Source organism: Chenopodium quinoa, unplaced genomic scaffold (assembly GCF_001683475.1).
Source record: "Chenopodium quinoa cultivar QQ74 unplaced genomic scaffold, ASM168347v1, whole genome shotgun sequence".
NCBI classification, from domain to species: domain Eukaryota; kingdom Viridiplantae; phylum Streptophyta; class Magnoliopsida; order Caryophyllales; family Amaranthaceae; genus Chenopodium; species Chenopodium quinoa.
The window spans coordinates 4,323,409-4,340,102 of NW_018742914.1; the positions used below are offsets into that span (position 1 = coordinate 4,323,409).

General features: G+C 44.0%; 3 protein-coding genes across 3 annotated transcripts; 1 reads left to right on the forward strand and 2 right to left on the reverse strand.

Moving 5' to 3' along the window:
- Positions 1–5,137: 5,137 nt before the first annotated feature.
- LOC110727653 lies at positions 5,138–8,457 on the reverse strand. Its single transcript, XM_021907232.1, has 3 exons — positions 7,763–8,457; positions 5,966–7,675; positions 5,138–5,867 (listed from the first exon to the last, which is right to left on the reverse strand). The coding sequence occupies exons 1-3, from the start codon at positions 8,455–8,457 to the stop codon at positions 5,138–5,140; spliced, it is 3,135 nt and encodes a 1,044-aa protein (XP_021762924.1).
- A 4,298-nt stretch (positions 8,458–12,755) lies between these two features.
- Positions 12,756–13,745, forward strand: LOC110727764. Its single transcript, XM_021907341.1, has 3 exons — positions 12,756–12,981; positions 13,061–13,477; positions 13,562–13,745. The coding sequence occupies exons 1-3, from the start codon at positions 12,967–12,969 to the stop codon at positions 13,700–13,702; spliced, it is 573 nt and encodes a 190-aa protein (XP_021763033.1). The 5' UTR covers positions 12,756–12,966; the 3' UTR covers positions 13,703–13,745.
- Positions 13,746–13,823: 78 nt separating this feature from the next.
- LOC110727933 lies at positions 13,824–14,987 on the reverse strand. The gene is made up of 2 exons (XM_021907526.1): positions 14,625–14,987; positions 13,824–14,536 (listed from the first exon to the last, which is right to left on the reverse strand). Exons 1-2 carry the CDS (start codon positions 14,872–14,874, stop codon positions 13,920–13,922), a joined length of 867 nt encoding a protein of 288 aa, XP_021763218.1. The 5' UTR covers positions 14,875–14,987; the 3' UTR covers positions 13,824–13,919.
- Positions 14,988–16,694: the final 1,707 nt, after the last annotated feature.

Below are 16,694 nucleotides of genomic sequence, written 5' to 3' on the forward strand. Positions count from 1 at the left end.
CTAAAGCAGCTAAGGCAGCCGAGGCTGCTAAGGCAGCTGAATCCAGCAAAAGACCTGGGCAAGGTCAAGTTGTGAGTTCTTCTGAAGAAGAACAAGTTGCTGATATCCCTGTAAACCCCCAGGAAGGTCCGTCATCTCCCGTTCATGATTCAGCCGTCAATTTAGGTCCCGTTTGCTGTCTTCCAGAGCGCGAATGCGGCGCTGGATCCGTAGCATGGCTGCAGCCACAAGCGCTGGATCGATGAGAGGCAGGTGCTCCCAGATTTTGGCCTTTCGTTGATGGATCGTTTCCTTGCCCCCCTCCATTTTTCCCTTCTTATGATGGCAAAACAATGAATCTCAACCCATCTTATACTTCATGGGTTCGGTCTTAGGAGATGACGAGACTCAAGAAGGTAGTATTAACAATGAGAGTAGGGAAGACATTGTTGACATGACGGCAGAGGTTATCCAGGAAGAGAACCTGGACGAGGGCTATAACTCTGAAACTGACGGAGCTGAATTCCGACAACCTATTACTCTTCCCAGAGGTGGAAAAGTGGCTAAGGCAAAAATAAATGACGATTTTAGGAAAATGGCAATTGAAAAAGATTATTGCCGTCGTGCTAAGAAATTTTTCAACTTACCTGACGGGTATGAGCTGTCAATTCCCCTTTCTGGAACCTCGGTATTAGATTGCCCGGCAGGTTCCGTGGCCGTTTATATGAAGCATTTAGACTTCGGCCTCCGCTTTCCTTTACATCCCTTTGTGGCAAAAATTCTGAAGGCCTGGAACGTCTGTTTAGTTCAGGTGACTCCTCCCACTATTCGGGCCGTTATTGCCACCATCTGGGTTATGCTGTATCGAAACTATCCCCTAACCCTTAACGTTTTTAGACGACTGATTACTCTGAAGAGAGATGGTCAGTCAGATGGGTGGTGGTCTTTGTATACCCAACCTCGCAAATATACCGTCCACCCTAAACTAACAAGTTGCAAGGGTTGGCAAGTCAGGTTCTTTTTCATGTCGGTTCCTGAGGACTTTCCTTTGAGACGAACCTTTTTCCAGCCTCATCCTCGTTTTGACTCAATTCCCGAGAGAGATCTCGGTAAACATGAGGAGAGAGCCGTCAATCATTTTGACGTCTCAGAATTTGATGAAGGTGACGGCAAGGTCCGCATAGTTCCTAAGGTGTGGGTGCCGAATGTGAGTTACATTCTAGGTAACGCGCTGTTATCTCGTGTCGGTCTCTGTTGGACTGACCATTATGGTACTGTTTATTTTATCGACCTCTTTCTTTTGTTGTTTTGTTTTTTTTTTTTTTTTACAAAATTGTTTGCACCTGGCTGATTGAATTTTCATTTTTTACTCTCAGGTATTGATAAGTTGGACAACAGGCAACTTGGCTTATCTTCTGACGGGAAAAGGGTTCTCAGACGTTGCCTAAAGCTTCAATCCCCTACGATACTCTTGCTACCGTTTGCGGCCGCGCTCCGGCTATCAGTGCCAAAAGAAGAGCTGAGATCATGGCTGATGATAATGCAAAAAAGAGAAAGACGACATCCCTGGCCAATCGGCGAGGTGGAGTCGTTGTGATCTCCAGCCCCAGACAATCTGAAGGGCGCGGTGGGAAGAAGAAGGACCAGTCGGAGTCCGAGAAGACTCCGCCCACCACCAAAACTAAGAGCCCTGAGGCCATTGTAAAGAAGGTTATTCAGGGGATTGAGATTGAAGATCTCACTACTGCCGAGTCCCCTCGTCAGCTTCAGCCAACCGTCACAATTGCCCCTACTACGGTTGGCTCTGATTCAAGAATTTCGGCCCTGACTTATCGGTCCAATCAATGGATTGAACGAGTCTGTGGAAGGTTTCCAGACGAAGTTCTGAAGGGTTTCGCTGTCCCTGCTGGCCATTCCGGAGACCGTTGGCAACCCAGGATGGATGTCGGCCGGAATGAATCTATGATTACCGATGACCCAATGCAAGGTGGGAATCTTGGTTATCGGCTTATGAGAAATCTTACTCTGCCGATGGACAGACCTGCTGGTCCAATCGGTCCCCTTGCTGCTATTCACATGCACAACATGATGAAGGTATTCTAACTTTTCCTTTACATATTTTTATGTTTGGCATACAGCTTTGCTATAGACTTATAATGTTTATCTTATTCTTAACTATGCATATATTTATTTATTTACATTTTTTTTAGGCCATCATGTCTGGTACAGAGCTCATTGAGATGTACCGTTATTATCAAGAGAAGCATTATCAAGCCTCCTCCAGCCAAAGTGTCATGCAGGAAATCATCAATAATGCTGAAAGAGACTTAGATGACTTGAAGAAAATAAAAGAAAGAGACGACAAGGAGATGTCAGAACTGAAAGTTAAGGCTGAGAAGGTTGCTGGTCTAGAATTGGAAGTGCAGAGTCTGAAGACTCAAATTGCTGAAAAAGATAAAGCCATTGAGCGCCTTCCTTCAGTTGAAAAGGATCTCGGCGACGCCAGAGCTAAAATAAAAAACCTTGAGGAGAAGGTTAAACAAATGGAAGCTGATAAGCTTGGTATTTGTCAGAGAGCCGTGGGCCGTTATTTAGCGTCGAACGAGTTCTGCTCCAAACTCCAAGATTGTTTCGATGGAGGTTGGACTGCTGCTCAGAGATGTGTTGCCCATGCTGCCGGTTGGAAGAAGGAAGATTGGGCCAAAGTTGAAAAAGCTTTCAACGAGGAAGCTTACAAGATCCCTTCCGGCTTCGAGACACAGCAATTCTCTAAAGAGGACTTGTATAATTTGGTGCCCAGCGCTGATGACGACCCTAAATATCCCAGCATTTTAAACTCTCCAGTGTCTGAGAACGCACAAGCTTGAAGGGGCGGGCAGTCATCACCGACATCTTCTTGTGGGTCTTGTATTATTGGGCCTTATCAGCCGTAACTCTCTTTTTATTGCCTTTTGTATGTCTTAACATTTATTTTGACAATGCTGTTTTATCGGCATATACCCCTTTTTTGTGGTGATGCCTATCGATTGTCAACTTTACTGTCATGTAAACCTAACTCATTTTCATTTTCGTTGTTTATCAACTACTTGCAAATTTAAACACCTCTTATCGTAACTAAGTTGTTTTTGCTTATCACTTGCTAATTTGCTTAATTAAACAATGTTATCGTAACTACATTGCCTTGTAATTCACAATATGCAAAAGACAGAGATATGCAAAAGACAGTTCACAAAAAACAAAGATTTATCTAATGATTTGTCTGATATCCGACAACTTTCAACAATTATCAAATTATGAAGATATCATATCATAACAACCTGTCATTTAAAAACTATCAATGCACGATATTTATCTCATTCTTTACTCCCCCCAGTGTACATAGTTCGTGTTAGAACTATGTATACTTGGCAATTATCATTCGTTGCTGGTCCAGATTATAACATTGGTCACCTACTGCTTTGTTGTTTCAGCCAGTTAGGTACCCTCTCGGCGATCACTCTCTAAGCTACGCCTCATATCGGCGTATACTCGAATTGATTTGGCCGGTATTATATTTTGAACCAGCAACCTCGTGAGTTAACGTATACAGATAATCAGGTTGTATATCTATTAACTTCACGGAAGCGGTTTTGAGTTGTCCGTCCCATTTAACGGTGTTCCGTTAAATGGAGGATGCCTATTCCAATATACGTTGTCTGAATATTTCTTTATTCATCACTGATACCCTTTTTCAATATCAGCTTCACATGAAAATTGTACATTATACGTAGTATTTCTTCAGCACAGCCGTGTTCCATACATTCTTTAGGGGTGTCCCATCCAAAGTTTCCAGATAATACGATCCTTGGATGACGACATCTCTAATCCGATAAGGTCCTTCCCAACTTGCAGTCAGCTTTCCATCTTCATTTCCCTTACCGGTCGCCGCTGTTCTTCGCAGTACTAAATCCCCCACACTTAACGGCCGATGAGATACTCTTCTGTTGTAGGCCCTCGACATTCTTTCCTTATATACATCTGACTTAACTGCTGCTTTTTCTCTGAGCTCTGGCAAAAATTCTAACTGTTGTCGTAGGAGTAAATCGTTTTGGTCTTCACAGTAATGCTGAATCCTAAATGTCGGCAACCCAACCTCTGCTGGTATGACTGCCTCTGTTCCAAACACTAAAGTATAAGGTGATTCACCTGTGGCCTCTCTAATCGTCGTCCTGTTTGCCCACAATATCTCCAGTATCAAATCTGCCCACAAACCTTTTGCATCTTCGATCTTCTTTTTAATTGCCGTTATAATTTGCTTATTTGCTGCTTCTGCCTGGCCGTTAGACTGTGGATGGCATACTGCTGCATAAGCAAATTTCACCTTGTACATCGTTAAGAGATCTTTGACTGGCTTACAATCAAATTAGGTTCCTTGATCAAAAATCATCGCCATCGGCAACCCAAATCTTGTGAAGATACCCTTCCATATAAACTTCTTCACTTCTGATGTCGTTATCTTCATTACTAGTTCTGCCTCAATCCATTTTGTGAAATAGTCTATCCCCACTATCATAAATTTCCTTCCACCCGTGGCCGATGGGAACGGGCCAACTATATCCATTCCCCATTGGGCAAAAGGAATTGGATTTAATATCGGAGTCAGATCATTAGGAGGAAAGTTGATAACTGGGGCAAACTTTTGACACTTCTCGCATCTTTTAACATAAGCTATTGCATCTGCATTCATCGTCGGCCAGTAATATCCCCTTCTCATTGCTTCTCTGGACAAGGCTCTTGCTCTGAGATGGTTACCACAGCTACCTTCATGCAATTCTTCTAACAACCTTGCTGACTCAAAATCCGTTATACACCTTTGCAATGGCAATGAAAACCCCCTTTTGTATAACTGACCTTGGTACATGACAAACTACACGCTATCTTTCCTTAATCTTTTCAACTCCCCCTTATCTGCCGGCCCTGCACCATGGATGAGGTATGCCAGTATTTTATCATACCACTGGTTCCCAACATCAATACACAAAACCTCTGTCGACATCTCATCTATACTTCTCTGCTTTAAATACTCCACCATGACCGTCCTTTCCAAGTTATTAAAACTTGAACTTGCTAATCTTGCCAACGCATCTGCTTGAGCATTTTTCAGTCTCGGAACCAGTTTTTATTCAAAATATTGTAACTGCGCTGCTAACTGTTTCATCTTCTCCAAATACTTCACCATTGCTGGCTCTCGAGTTTCATACTCTCCACTATACTGACTTGATACCAGTTGGGAGTCAGTTGTTAAAACCAGCCGCTTTGCTTCTGCTGCGATTGACAATTGCATTCCGGCTATTGCAGCTTCATACTCGGCTTCATTATTTGTTGCCTTAAACTTAAACTTCATGGCATATTCAAACATTTTCCCATCTGGAGCCGTTATCACAATTCCAGCCCCTGCCCCCGTTGCCGTAGCTGAACCATCAACTGATACCCGCCATGTGCCCAATTCTTCCTCTTCGTCCGTGTATGTGGTTTCAACAATGAAATCCGACATTGCTTGAGCCTTAATTGACGTTATCGGCCTGTAGCTTATTTCATACTCCGACAACTCAACTGCCCATGCCAATAATCTACCAGATGTATCCATTTTATGCAATGATTTCTCCAAAGGGTGGTTGGTTAACACCTCTATTGGATGTGCATCAAAGTAAGGCCTTAACTTTCTAGCCGCCACTACTACTATTAACGCCATCTTCTCTATCACTGGATATTTGCGTTCTGGCGCATTCAATACATGACTGACAAAGTATATCGGCTTCTGCTGTTTCTTCCTTTCCACTATCAAAACGGCCGCTACCGTTTTTGGTGATGCTGAAATATACAACTGTATCACTTCTCCCTTCTTGGGCCTGGCAATCGTGGGAAGAGATCTGAGATGATTCCTTACTACTTCCAAGGCATCACTCTGTTCCTTTCCCCACTCGAATGCCTTGTTCTTTCTTAGTACCATGAAAACGGAAGCGCCTTGTCGGCTGACTTGCTGATAAATCTGGTCAATCCTGCCATCCTTCCAGTCAATCTCTGTATATCACGAATGGTTTTTGGTTGTTTCATTTGGAGTACCGCATTCACCTTATCTGGATTTGCATCTATCCCCCGTTTACTGACCATAAAGCCCAAGAATTTCCCTGATCTGACCCCAAACATACACTTCTCCGTATTCAACTTCATCTGATATCTCCTTAACGTCTCAAATGTTTCCCTCAGATCCGCTATATGGTCCTCTTTTTCTTTACTCTTTACTATCGTATCATCTACATATACCTCGACATTCCGGCCTTTCTGATTCTTAAATATCTTGTCCACCAACTTTTGATATGTTGCTCCTGCATTTTTCAACCCAAACGGCATTGCCTTATAACAGTACACACCGACATATGTTATAAAAGTCGTTTTCTTCCTGTCAGCCTTATGCATGCTGACCTGATGATATCCCGAAAACGCATCCAGAAAACTGAGCATAGCATGACCAGAGGTTGAGTCTACCAGCCTATCTATCCGGGGTAATGGGTAGCAATCCTTAGGGCAAGCCTTATTTAGATCTGTTAAATCCACACACATTCGCCACTTCCCTGTCGGCTTTCTCATCATTACTACATTCGCCAACCATTCCGGATATGTGCAAGGCTCAATGAACCCTACCGCTAAGAGCTTATTTACCTCAGCCTGAATTGCTTCTATTTTCTCAGTTGAGAAATTGCGCTTCTTTTGCCTTATCGGCCTGAATTTTCTATCAACATTCAACTTATGCTCCATCACCTCTGGATGTATCCCCGGCATCTCACTTGCCGAAAATGAAAAGACATCTGCATTCTCACGCAATAGGCTTATCAGATTACACCTTGTATCCACATCCATATCAGTTCCAACCTTCACTGTTCTACTCGGGTCGCCTGGTTGCAATTCAACTTGGACGGTTTCTCCCCCTGGTAACGACCTTGGTGTTTCCTCAGGCCTTGAATCAAAGTTTTTCATGGTTAAATCTTGAACTGTTGGCTCACCTTCCCTTATCGGATTGCATGGTATTGGAGCACTGCCAACTGGGTTCTTCAAAGCTGTCACGTAACAAGCTTTTGACATCACCTGACCTCCATATACCTTCTCCACAGCTCCTAAATTTGACACATAAGCTATTGCCAGATGGTAAGTTGATACGACGGCCTGCATATCATGTATTATCGGTATGCCGATAATTGCGTTGTAGGCTGACTTAACATCCACCACCAGAAACTCTGCCATCACATCTCTTGCTTGTGGCCCATCACCCAGCTTAACCGGTAACACAATGCTCCCTTCCGGCCTCACTGTTGATCCATTGAACTCGATTACGGGATATGATACCGGTTTCAGGTACTGCCTTCCTATATTCATCTCATTAAAAGCTTGCACAAACAACACATTTGCTGAACTACCTCCATCCACCAGCACTCTTTTGATGTCAGCCCCGTTTATCTTAGTTATTAGGACTAACGGGTCATCATGCGGGAACACTACACCCCTTGCATCTTCTTCTGTGAACACTACCTGAGGTATTGATGCTGGCCGAGGACGATTGTCCACATCCAAGGCGCAAACTAGGTGACGATGCTCAGCCAAATGCTTCTTTGCTCCACTAATCGTCCCTCCATGAATCGGTCCCCCTGTTATCACATCTACCCTTCCAGTAGACAGCGGTGGTATTCCTACATCCCCTTATCCGACTATTCCTCCTTGAGTCCTTTCAGGCCTTGCCTATATCCGTTGCCTCTCAACTGTTTGTGCCGATTGTTGATTCCTGCTTGTGTTCAGCCGATATTGTGTCAAATACCCTTTCCTGATCAACTCCTCAATGTTATCCTTCAATTGCGTACACTCCTCTGTATAATGTCCCACATCCCTATGGAACATACAATACTTCTTCACATCCCTTGGCCTTGCCTTCATGGGAATCGACCTTGACCAATCTTCTCTATTCTGATTCACTGAGTAGATTTCTGCCCTTGGTGTATTCAGGGGAGTGTAAGTGTTATATCTCATTGGCAGCCTTGTTGGCCTTGAATCTTGCCGGCTTCCTCCTCCCCTTCCTGGGGCAGGAGCTCTCAGCCTACTTCCTCCAGACGATGTCCCTTCATACTGGCTTTGCCCCTTTCCGGCAACGACATGTGTGCTACTTGTCTTCATCAATTCTTCACTCTTAATGTAATCATGAGCTTTACTAAATGCCGCTGCTAACGTGGGCATGTTTTTCCTTGTAAGGTATCGTTTGAAATCAGAATCAACCAAGCCATTCATTAAAGCCATCACAGCTATTTCTTGTTGCAGTTTTGGGATTGTATTTGCCTCATTGTTAAATCGTCTAATATAATCCCTCAAGGATTCATCCGGTTTCTGCTCCACGGCCATCAATTCTCCAGAGGTTCTCTGCCTCACACTATTGCTGACATACTGACCCACAAACATCTCGGTCAATCCTTCAAAACTATCTACTGACCCAACTTCAAGGTTGTTGAACCAATCGGCTGCAGCCCCAATCAGAGTAGTCGGAAAGACCTTACACTAGACTGCATCTGAGTTGGTATACAACATCATGTGCCCCTCATAGGACGTTATAAATCTTTCCGGATCCCCTCTTCCATCATACCTGCAAGTCGGCATTTTCACCTTTTCCATTAGCTGTTCCAAGATATGCTGGGCAAAAGGAGATGCCCTTAACTGCACCACTGCCCGCACTACCTGCCCATCCACTTGCGAACTCCTCTGCTGTTGGGTTCTCGTACTCACAGTGTGACTTGAGGATTGTTCAACCCGCCGTGACATTGTGTGCGATCTTATCGGCGACTCATGTCGGGATCTCCTAGGCGAGTTCATCAACTGATTATGTTGCTCTTCCCGGTTACGGTGCGGTGTTCCTCTATCGGCCTGAGCGGCCCCCCTTTCAGCCTGTGCCGCCTCAGCCTCCTTTCTCTTCCTACTCATTGCACTCATCACCCTTGCTGCTGTCTCCAATTCATCTGGTGTGAATGCCGCCATAGGATCCTCTGTCTCCCCTCCGCCTGCAGGGGAGGTTATCGGCATGTGAAACTGATTATCCTCTAAGGTGTGGGTTTCATCCACTATCTCCACCTGAGGCTGTTCTACCAAATTGTTTCCGGCCATGATTGTTTTTATTATGTATATATTTTTTTTTTGTGTGAGGTTCTTAGGCGATAGAAGTGATCAAGGCCCCCTCCTTCTAGCGCCAAATTGTTTCTGTCTGGATCTGATTCCCCAAGAATTCGGACCTGAGATCCTGATACTCCTATCGGCAAGCTAAGAACCTACACAATGAGAAGAAGTTAGCTAACCCCGGGGTGGTCCGGGGATAACCACTCCGATGACAAAGTCAGAAAATGTTTTAGAGAAGAAGATAAGTATGAGAGAGAAAGTAGAGAGAGAGAGAGTAATTAATGCCCTCATAAATGAGGTCTTACCTACTATTTATAATGATCCACTTTGACAGGTGGCTCTCATCCATGCAAAGCCTCCTGCGCCAAGTGTCGAGCTTCTGTTGCCACGTGCCGAATTCCGACAAGCCGATATGTCTGCTTTCTGGTGCATATCGGCGCCTTTTCACAATTATTCAGAGTTTGGTCACGTGCTTTTACAAGATATCGGTCCTACCTTGATATCATCCCATACAGTTGCAATTGGGATCGCAGACATCGCAGAAAATGAAAATAAACATAATCGTTAAGAGCCAACAACTTACACTGATTCCACCCCGGCAAATACGCAGCAGAGATGGCTGGGAGTTTATTTCTGACTCAATAGGTCGGAGAAGATCGATATTGCAGTGTTGCGATCCCAATTGCAGTTTAAATGCGAAATTTAATTGACTTCAGCAAAGTGCGACTCCGTAACTGCAATGAAGACAATATTCAATTGGAAATTGGGTCCGAGAAGAACCCAATTGCATGAAACGGCAGCTTAATTTGTCGTGTATAATCAAAATCTGAAATTCCAAATTTTGGTTATGTTGGAGAAGATGATCCTAGGTCAAAATGTAAATGGGGGATATTCAGATTGGGAAAGTGAAGTAAAGAAACGGCAGGACTTTACGTTAGAGCTTTGACTAAGTTCACCGTTAGTCAACAAATTTACGTATAAACTACCGTGTGAGACCCATCCACGTATATTTACACATATTCCCCAACCCGTTTCAAGTTTTTACCGAAAATGCCACCTGATGTACATAATAAGTTTGATTGACTAGTATTTGCTCTACTAGGAGATATCTAGAATCATAGACTTTCTTTGTTCCTTATTTTTTAAGTTTTGAATTTAACGATTTCCAAGAGGATACCCCCATTTATCCCACGGATAAACAAAATGGGTTTATCTCAAGAGACAAGAGTGAAATATTAATAAAAAAAATCTAGTAAGCTTAAAAAAGTAAGCTAATGGTGGGCCTTGTGCTGTTAGGTAACGCCGTTTACTATGACCATCTTTCATCTTCCTCCTTAGTAATAGTGAACTGTTAAACATCGCCCGCAAATTCCTACATAAAGCCCACAAAATAAGAGTGAAATTACACTTTTGCCCTCATACTAAAAAACACACAATTTCTCTCTCTACTCTCTACTTCCACTTTCTCTCTCTAAATTATTTCCAGAGCTATGTCAAGGCGGCCCGGCAAGGAAGTGGCGGCACCGGCGGTGGGCGGAAGGCGGTTTGCCGGCCAGAAGGTAATTTTTTTAATTTTTATAATTTTTTTTAAAAAAAAAAAAACCTCCGGCGACGGTGGGGCGCCAAGGCGAGACGCCACCACCACGGAGGAAGCGCCTAGGCAAGACGCCCGTACGGTGGTGGCGGCGCCTAGCCCAGACGCCACTACCACGGCGGCGGCGCAGAGGCTAGGCGCCACGGCCGTGGTATTGGCGTCTGGGCTAGGCGCCGCCACCACCGTACGGGCGTCTTGCCTAGGCGCCTCCTTCCTTTTTATTTTTTTTTAATTTTTTTTTTGTTTTTTTTTAATTTTAAATTTTATTTTCGAATTTTTTTTTTTTTTTTTTTAAAAAATTTGTTTTTCTTTTTTTTAAATTGTATGTTCCCTTTTTTTTTTTATCTTTTTTTTTTAAATTTTGTTTTTTTATTTGTTTTAATTTTATGTTCTATTTTTTTTTAAAAAAAAAAAAATTGTATCTGGTTTTAATTTTTAATTTTATGTTCCTATGTATTTTTTTTTTTTTTGAATTATATTTTATAAATTTTCTTTAAAATTTTGATGTTCTTCTTTTTTTAAGTTTTTGCAATTTTAAATTTTTTAAGTTTTGTTAGTTTTTTGTTTTTGGTTTTTTCTTTGCATTTTTGATTTTTTGTTTTTGTTTATGTTTTTCATTTTTTAGTTTGTTGTTTATATTTTTTTTTTTTGGTTATATATTTTGTTTTTGGTATATTGTTTTGTTCATATTTATATTTTGTTTTTATGTTTATATGTATATTGTCTTGTATATATTTATATTTTTTATGTTTATAATTTTATTTCCGTGACTTGTTTATTTGCTTTTGTGTTTATTTTCGACTTTTTTTAATTTGTTTTCGTTATTATGTTTCGTTATTTACTTGGAGTTAGGCATCGCAATTTAGACCTGGTGCGGGGAAGAGTATTGACGTCGTGAGGAGTACGATCTACTCAATGGAGAGCTCGGGGCCCAGACACGTTAGATCCCGTGGTATTTCGGCCTCGGCCCGCAGAGAACGGGTGCACTGTTCTGCGGACGATCAAGATGATGATGATGATGAGGAGGAGGAGGAGGAGGAGGTCGAGGAGGAGGAGGTCGAGGACGAGGATGATGCAGATGAGGATGTCGACGATCAGAGTGGACCATATGATGATTACGGTCCATTCAGTCAGAGGCTTGATGATACGTATGAGACGCATAGGGTAGATGTGCGTAAGGGTCGAGATGGTAGGTTTGTTAGTAGATCTGGCACATCATCTGCGTCCACTGTGTCTGCGGGTAGCAGAAAACGGTCGAGAGGGCCTTTAATGATTCTTGGATGGTGAGGGGTGAGGTGGCCGGGGGACCTATAGACGGGAGTGTGATTCCTAGCTTTTTAGGACACATCGCTACCCGTATTTGGGAGGACCAGGAGAGGGCTTTGGATACAGGCATTTTGAAATGCCAAACCCGGGAAAAGACTTGTAGGTTTTTGTGTAGCTGGGCTGATGCTTGGCCGGAGGAGAGCGAGATGGTCGGGCGATTGAGGGCCACTAGAGTGAGTCACCTTCCTGCCACCATGCACGACAGGATTGACTGGACGCTGATCACGGCTTTCGTTGAGCGATGGCAGCCGGATACGAACTCGTTCCACCTTCCGTTCGGTGAGATGACGATCATGTTGCATGACGTCGAGGCCATCCTTGGGATTCCCGTGGAGGGAAACCGAGCATCTGTCGTCACTGATGCGGATCAGGCAGATTTACTAGCGGAGCTGTTGGCGGTGGATAGGGCTGCGCTGTACACATCGGCACTTGGTGTGTGGGATCACGGCGGCGTTAAGATCGCAACCGTCTTGCAGCGATGTTTGCACCCTACGGCACGTAGGACGCAGGACACACAGCTGGCTGCATATGTTTTTCTTCTTCTCGGGTGTACCTTGTTTCCGGATAAGAGCGGGAACAAGCTCAGGCCACGCGACATAGTTGACGCGTGTGAGCCCGACAGAGTAGGCCAGTTTTCTTGGGGGTCGGCTACGCTGGCGTATCTGTATCGCCAGTTAGGATTCTCGAGCCGGGCTGATGCAGCAGGTATCACTGGATGTCTGACGTTGTTACAGACCTGGATATACGAGTATTTTCCTGCGTTTCGACCACACCGCGACCCGGTTCCCATTGGTGATGGCCAGCCACGTGCCTGTGCGTGGAGTCCGCGTGTCGAGAAGAAGTCCGTTGACCGCCAGCGCTCCATACGGTTATCGCTTGACAGGATGTCCCCCTTAGAGGTACAGTGATTAAATTATTTCTACTTTTACAATCTGATGCTTTATTTTATGACTGTTACTGATTTTAAATAATGTGCAGGTGAACTGGATGCCTTTCGGCCAGAACCCTAGTAATAGGGTACCCAGGACCCTCTACACTGGACTGATTCAGTATCGCGAGATCGTAGACGCGTACATGCCGCAGCGCTGTCTTCGCCAGCTTGGATTTGTCCAAGTTGTCCCACCTCCACCGGCATGGCCCAGTAAGGCGGTACGATCTGCGTCGTCGAAGGAGTACGTCGTCCAATGGCCGTCAAACATGATATCCATGTGGGAGCAGTTTCCGATGGTTGCCCGCCTATGGACGGCGGAGCTGCAGCGGCCGCCAAGTGGGGTGACTGCCATGTGTGACCAGCACTACATGGAATGGTACATCCGGCACTCGCACCCGAGGTTGATCAAAGACATCGACGACGCAGATGATGACGATGTGCCACCTGCCACTGCCTCTTATGCGGTACGTCTCATCTTTTATTTGTTGTTCTCTTATTTTAATATATATATGTATAATACGTCGTATCATGTTTTTTGTTTTGTGTAGTGGATGGGCAAGATTATGCAGTTGGGACACCGACTTTTTGAGGAAAGGGACTGCATGACGAGTGCATCAGGCAGAGCTGTTATAGACGATCTGGAACGGACCCTTGAGCAGTGGCAGTGGGCGTCACAGAGGGATTACTGATATTTGAAATTAGACATTATCTTTTTAGTTTGTAATATTTGAAATTATTGTTCTTAGTTTTTAAAATTCAATATTATCTTTTTAGTTTGTAATATTTGAAATTATTGTTGTTAGTTTTTAGAATGAAACATTATCTTTTAAAAATGAACACATAGAAATGACATAGTATTGACAATACAAGGCCTCATAGTAAAAGGTAGGTGTACATCAACAAAAACTACATGGCAATTAAATTGTTCCACTGTTGCACGCGAGCATGGTACAAAGCATCCCAACCCTCCACGCTTGCTCTACGAATTTCATACCACTTCGGTATGATATTTGGGACCGGAAAATCGGGTGACATGTCTAATCGGATAAAATGTCTGTATGACGGCCCAAGAAATCCAATAGCAACGTCCCTTACCGGTCTGGTGACGGTCTCGCGCGAACACCAGGGCAGAACCGTTGTACATGGATAATAGGCTCGACTATGTAAACCAAGGCCGAAATGCATGACTGCACACTTGTAGATGTTTGCAACGGCAAAAAGATCAAGTGGCGCATCGAACCAATGATTTTGACCGCAAGGTCCCCCTCCCCACCGGATACGCTGCAGAGACCTATCCAAGTCCTCGCCGTACACATGGCCATACACATCTCGGTTTGATGCGATTTCACTGTACATCAACTGCCGCACTAAACCGTAGTTGTCTTCACCCATTTGAAACACATCCGCCACAACCCGAAATCCGCAGTTACCATCTGCAATGACATCATTCCACCCGTCCAAGAATGGCATCATGATATTAGGGATCCTGTCCTTATATGGAAAATGTTCAATGTCCATTCTCCCTGTTACACACATCAATAAACACAATAAACAAGTCAACAGTAAACTAATCAAACAGTCAACAAAAGAAATTGAAGTCGAATGTCTTACCGGTGCCGGGCATATTCACCGACGACGATGATTGGCTGCCACTTGATGAGGATGTACGACCACGGCCACGGCCACGACCGCGAATGTACTCAAACGCACTCTTGTTCCGCCGTGGTTGTCGACCCCTAGGTCGCTCGACCCCTTCCGGTTCCTCGGTATCCAAACACGATGTATTGAACATGTCATGAAGTATGTGTGTAGCACTACGAATGATCGAAGGGTGACTGGAGGACACTTGGTCAAACATCATCTGAAACTGCTCCAACTCCTCCTGTTCACGGTGAACCGTATGCGGAACAGCATGCTCTCCGATAACGAGCGTCCGCCAGAATGGATGAACCTGATCGACATGTAACGACGCCTTGTCTTGCGTAATTACGCGGTGAATGGTGCATGCACAAGGTAATCCATGAGTCATTGATATAGCACATCCGCACCGAATAGCCACTTCATCGCCCAACTCCCTCATCCTGGTATACTCGCTCAGAATCAACCCCAAACAGTGGTGTGACACACGACCGTGGAGAATCTTAAATATGAAATGGCCATACAACATGCCATGTCGTCGTCTGGAGTCCTCGAGATAGTTCTTGATGCCGTTCCTCTGAGTATCAATAGCCTTATTTATTCTCTCGAACAGTGTATCCAGAGCAGCCGTGGAAGAATCAATCCAGTCCTTCAAAGCTCTATGAGCGCCCTCGACTCTGCATGTCGTAATGTTCCCAAAATGAAGAACTTGGTTCGTCCAATATTTGACAAACTTTTCCCTCTGAGGTACCCACTGATGCATCACATAGTCTACGATTGGCGGGCACCACTTGTACGCATCCTTGAAGTTTTCCAAGGCTCGATCGTATTTTGCCTCTGTGGTAGCTTGCATGATCTTCCGCCACTTACCATTTACCAATGTCTCTGCTGTTACTAAATTCTTGTTGAAAAGATTGTAGGCTTTGACTTTCACGCAGTTGTTGATGTGCCATGTGCACAGTAAATGGCTCGACTCCGGAAACAGCTCCGCTATAGGGGCAAAAAGACCTCCCTCACAATCACTTACGATGGCCGATGGCTGTACATTTGGGCCGATGTAGTTTCTCAACTTTTCCAACACCCAATGGTAACTCGCAGCCGTCTCATCCTTCATGACTGCATAACCAATCAGAAAGTTCTGGTTCGTTGGAGCCATCCCAACCATCTCAACCAGTGGGAACTTGTACTTGTTTGTCTTGTACGTTGAATCGATCTAAATCACAGATGGCCAAGACGAAATCATATCAGCACAATCAGGATGGACAAGGAACAAATGAGTTACCTCCGATGTGTCTTCGTCAGATTCAAACCAGTAAAGGTAACCACGTGCTTGTGCCTGGTGCAGAAGCTGCTGTATAGGGTTCCTTCCCTCTGACCGTTCAAACCTCAATTTCTGTCTGACGTTGTAGATGTGTCTTCGGTTTGGCTGGTCTTCGGGGAATTTCTCTAACACAGACGCTAATATTTTAGCGGGCTTCACTTGAGCATCACTCATTTCTTTTACAACTAGTTTCGCAGCTGGACTTAGGCCGCTTAACTGCCGATGCCCCACTTTGTATGCTATCAGCTCATGGTTGTGATATCCCCATTTGCCGTAACCCTTCACTTCCCAACCGTCACGCCTTTGATGTTGTCGAACCTTAACTCGGAACTGACACCCACAACCTTTCCGCTTTGAGTCAAACCGAATCGCTTTACTGAAATCTCGTTCTTCTCTTTTGCGATAACGGTCGCATCTCAAAATGCGATCCATTCTACCATCCCGTTGAGATTTATGAGTTGCTACTACTAAACAAAAGCCTGATCTAATTGCAACCTGTTTTGCCCAATCAATCGCTTGTTGAGCATCTTCGAACAGGCCATCATGTACAAAAATCCCACTGTAATCATTTCCGTCTCCACCATAATCCTGTAACAATAACATATAACGTATAAATATAATTACATTAAGATTAAATTAACAAAAAAAAAAAAAAAAAAAAAAGGGGATTAAATTAAAAAATAAAAAAAAAAAATAAAAAAAAAAAAATATTCCCCTACTGG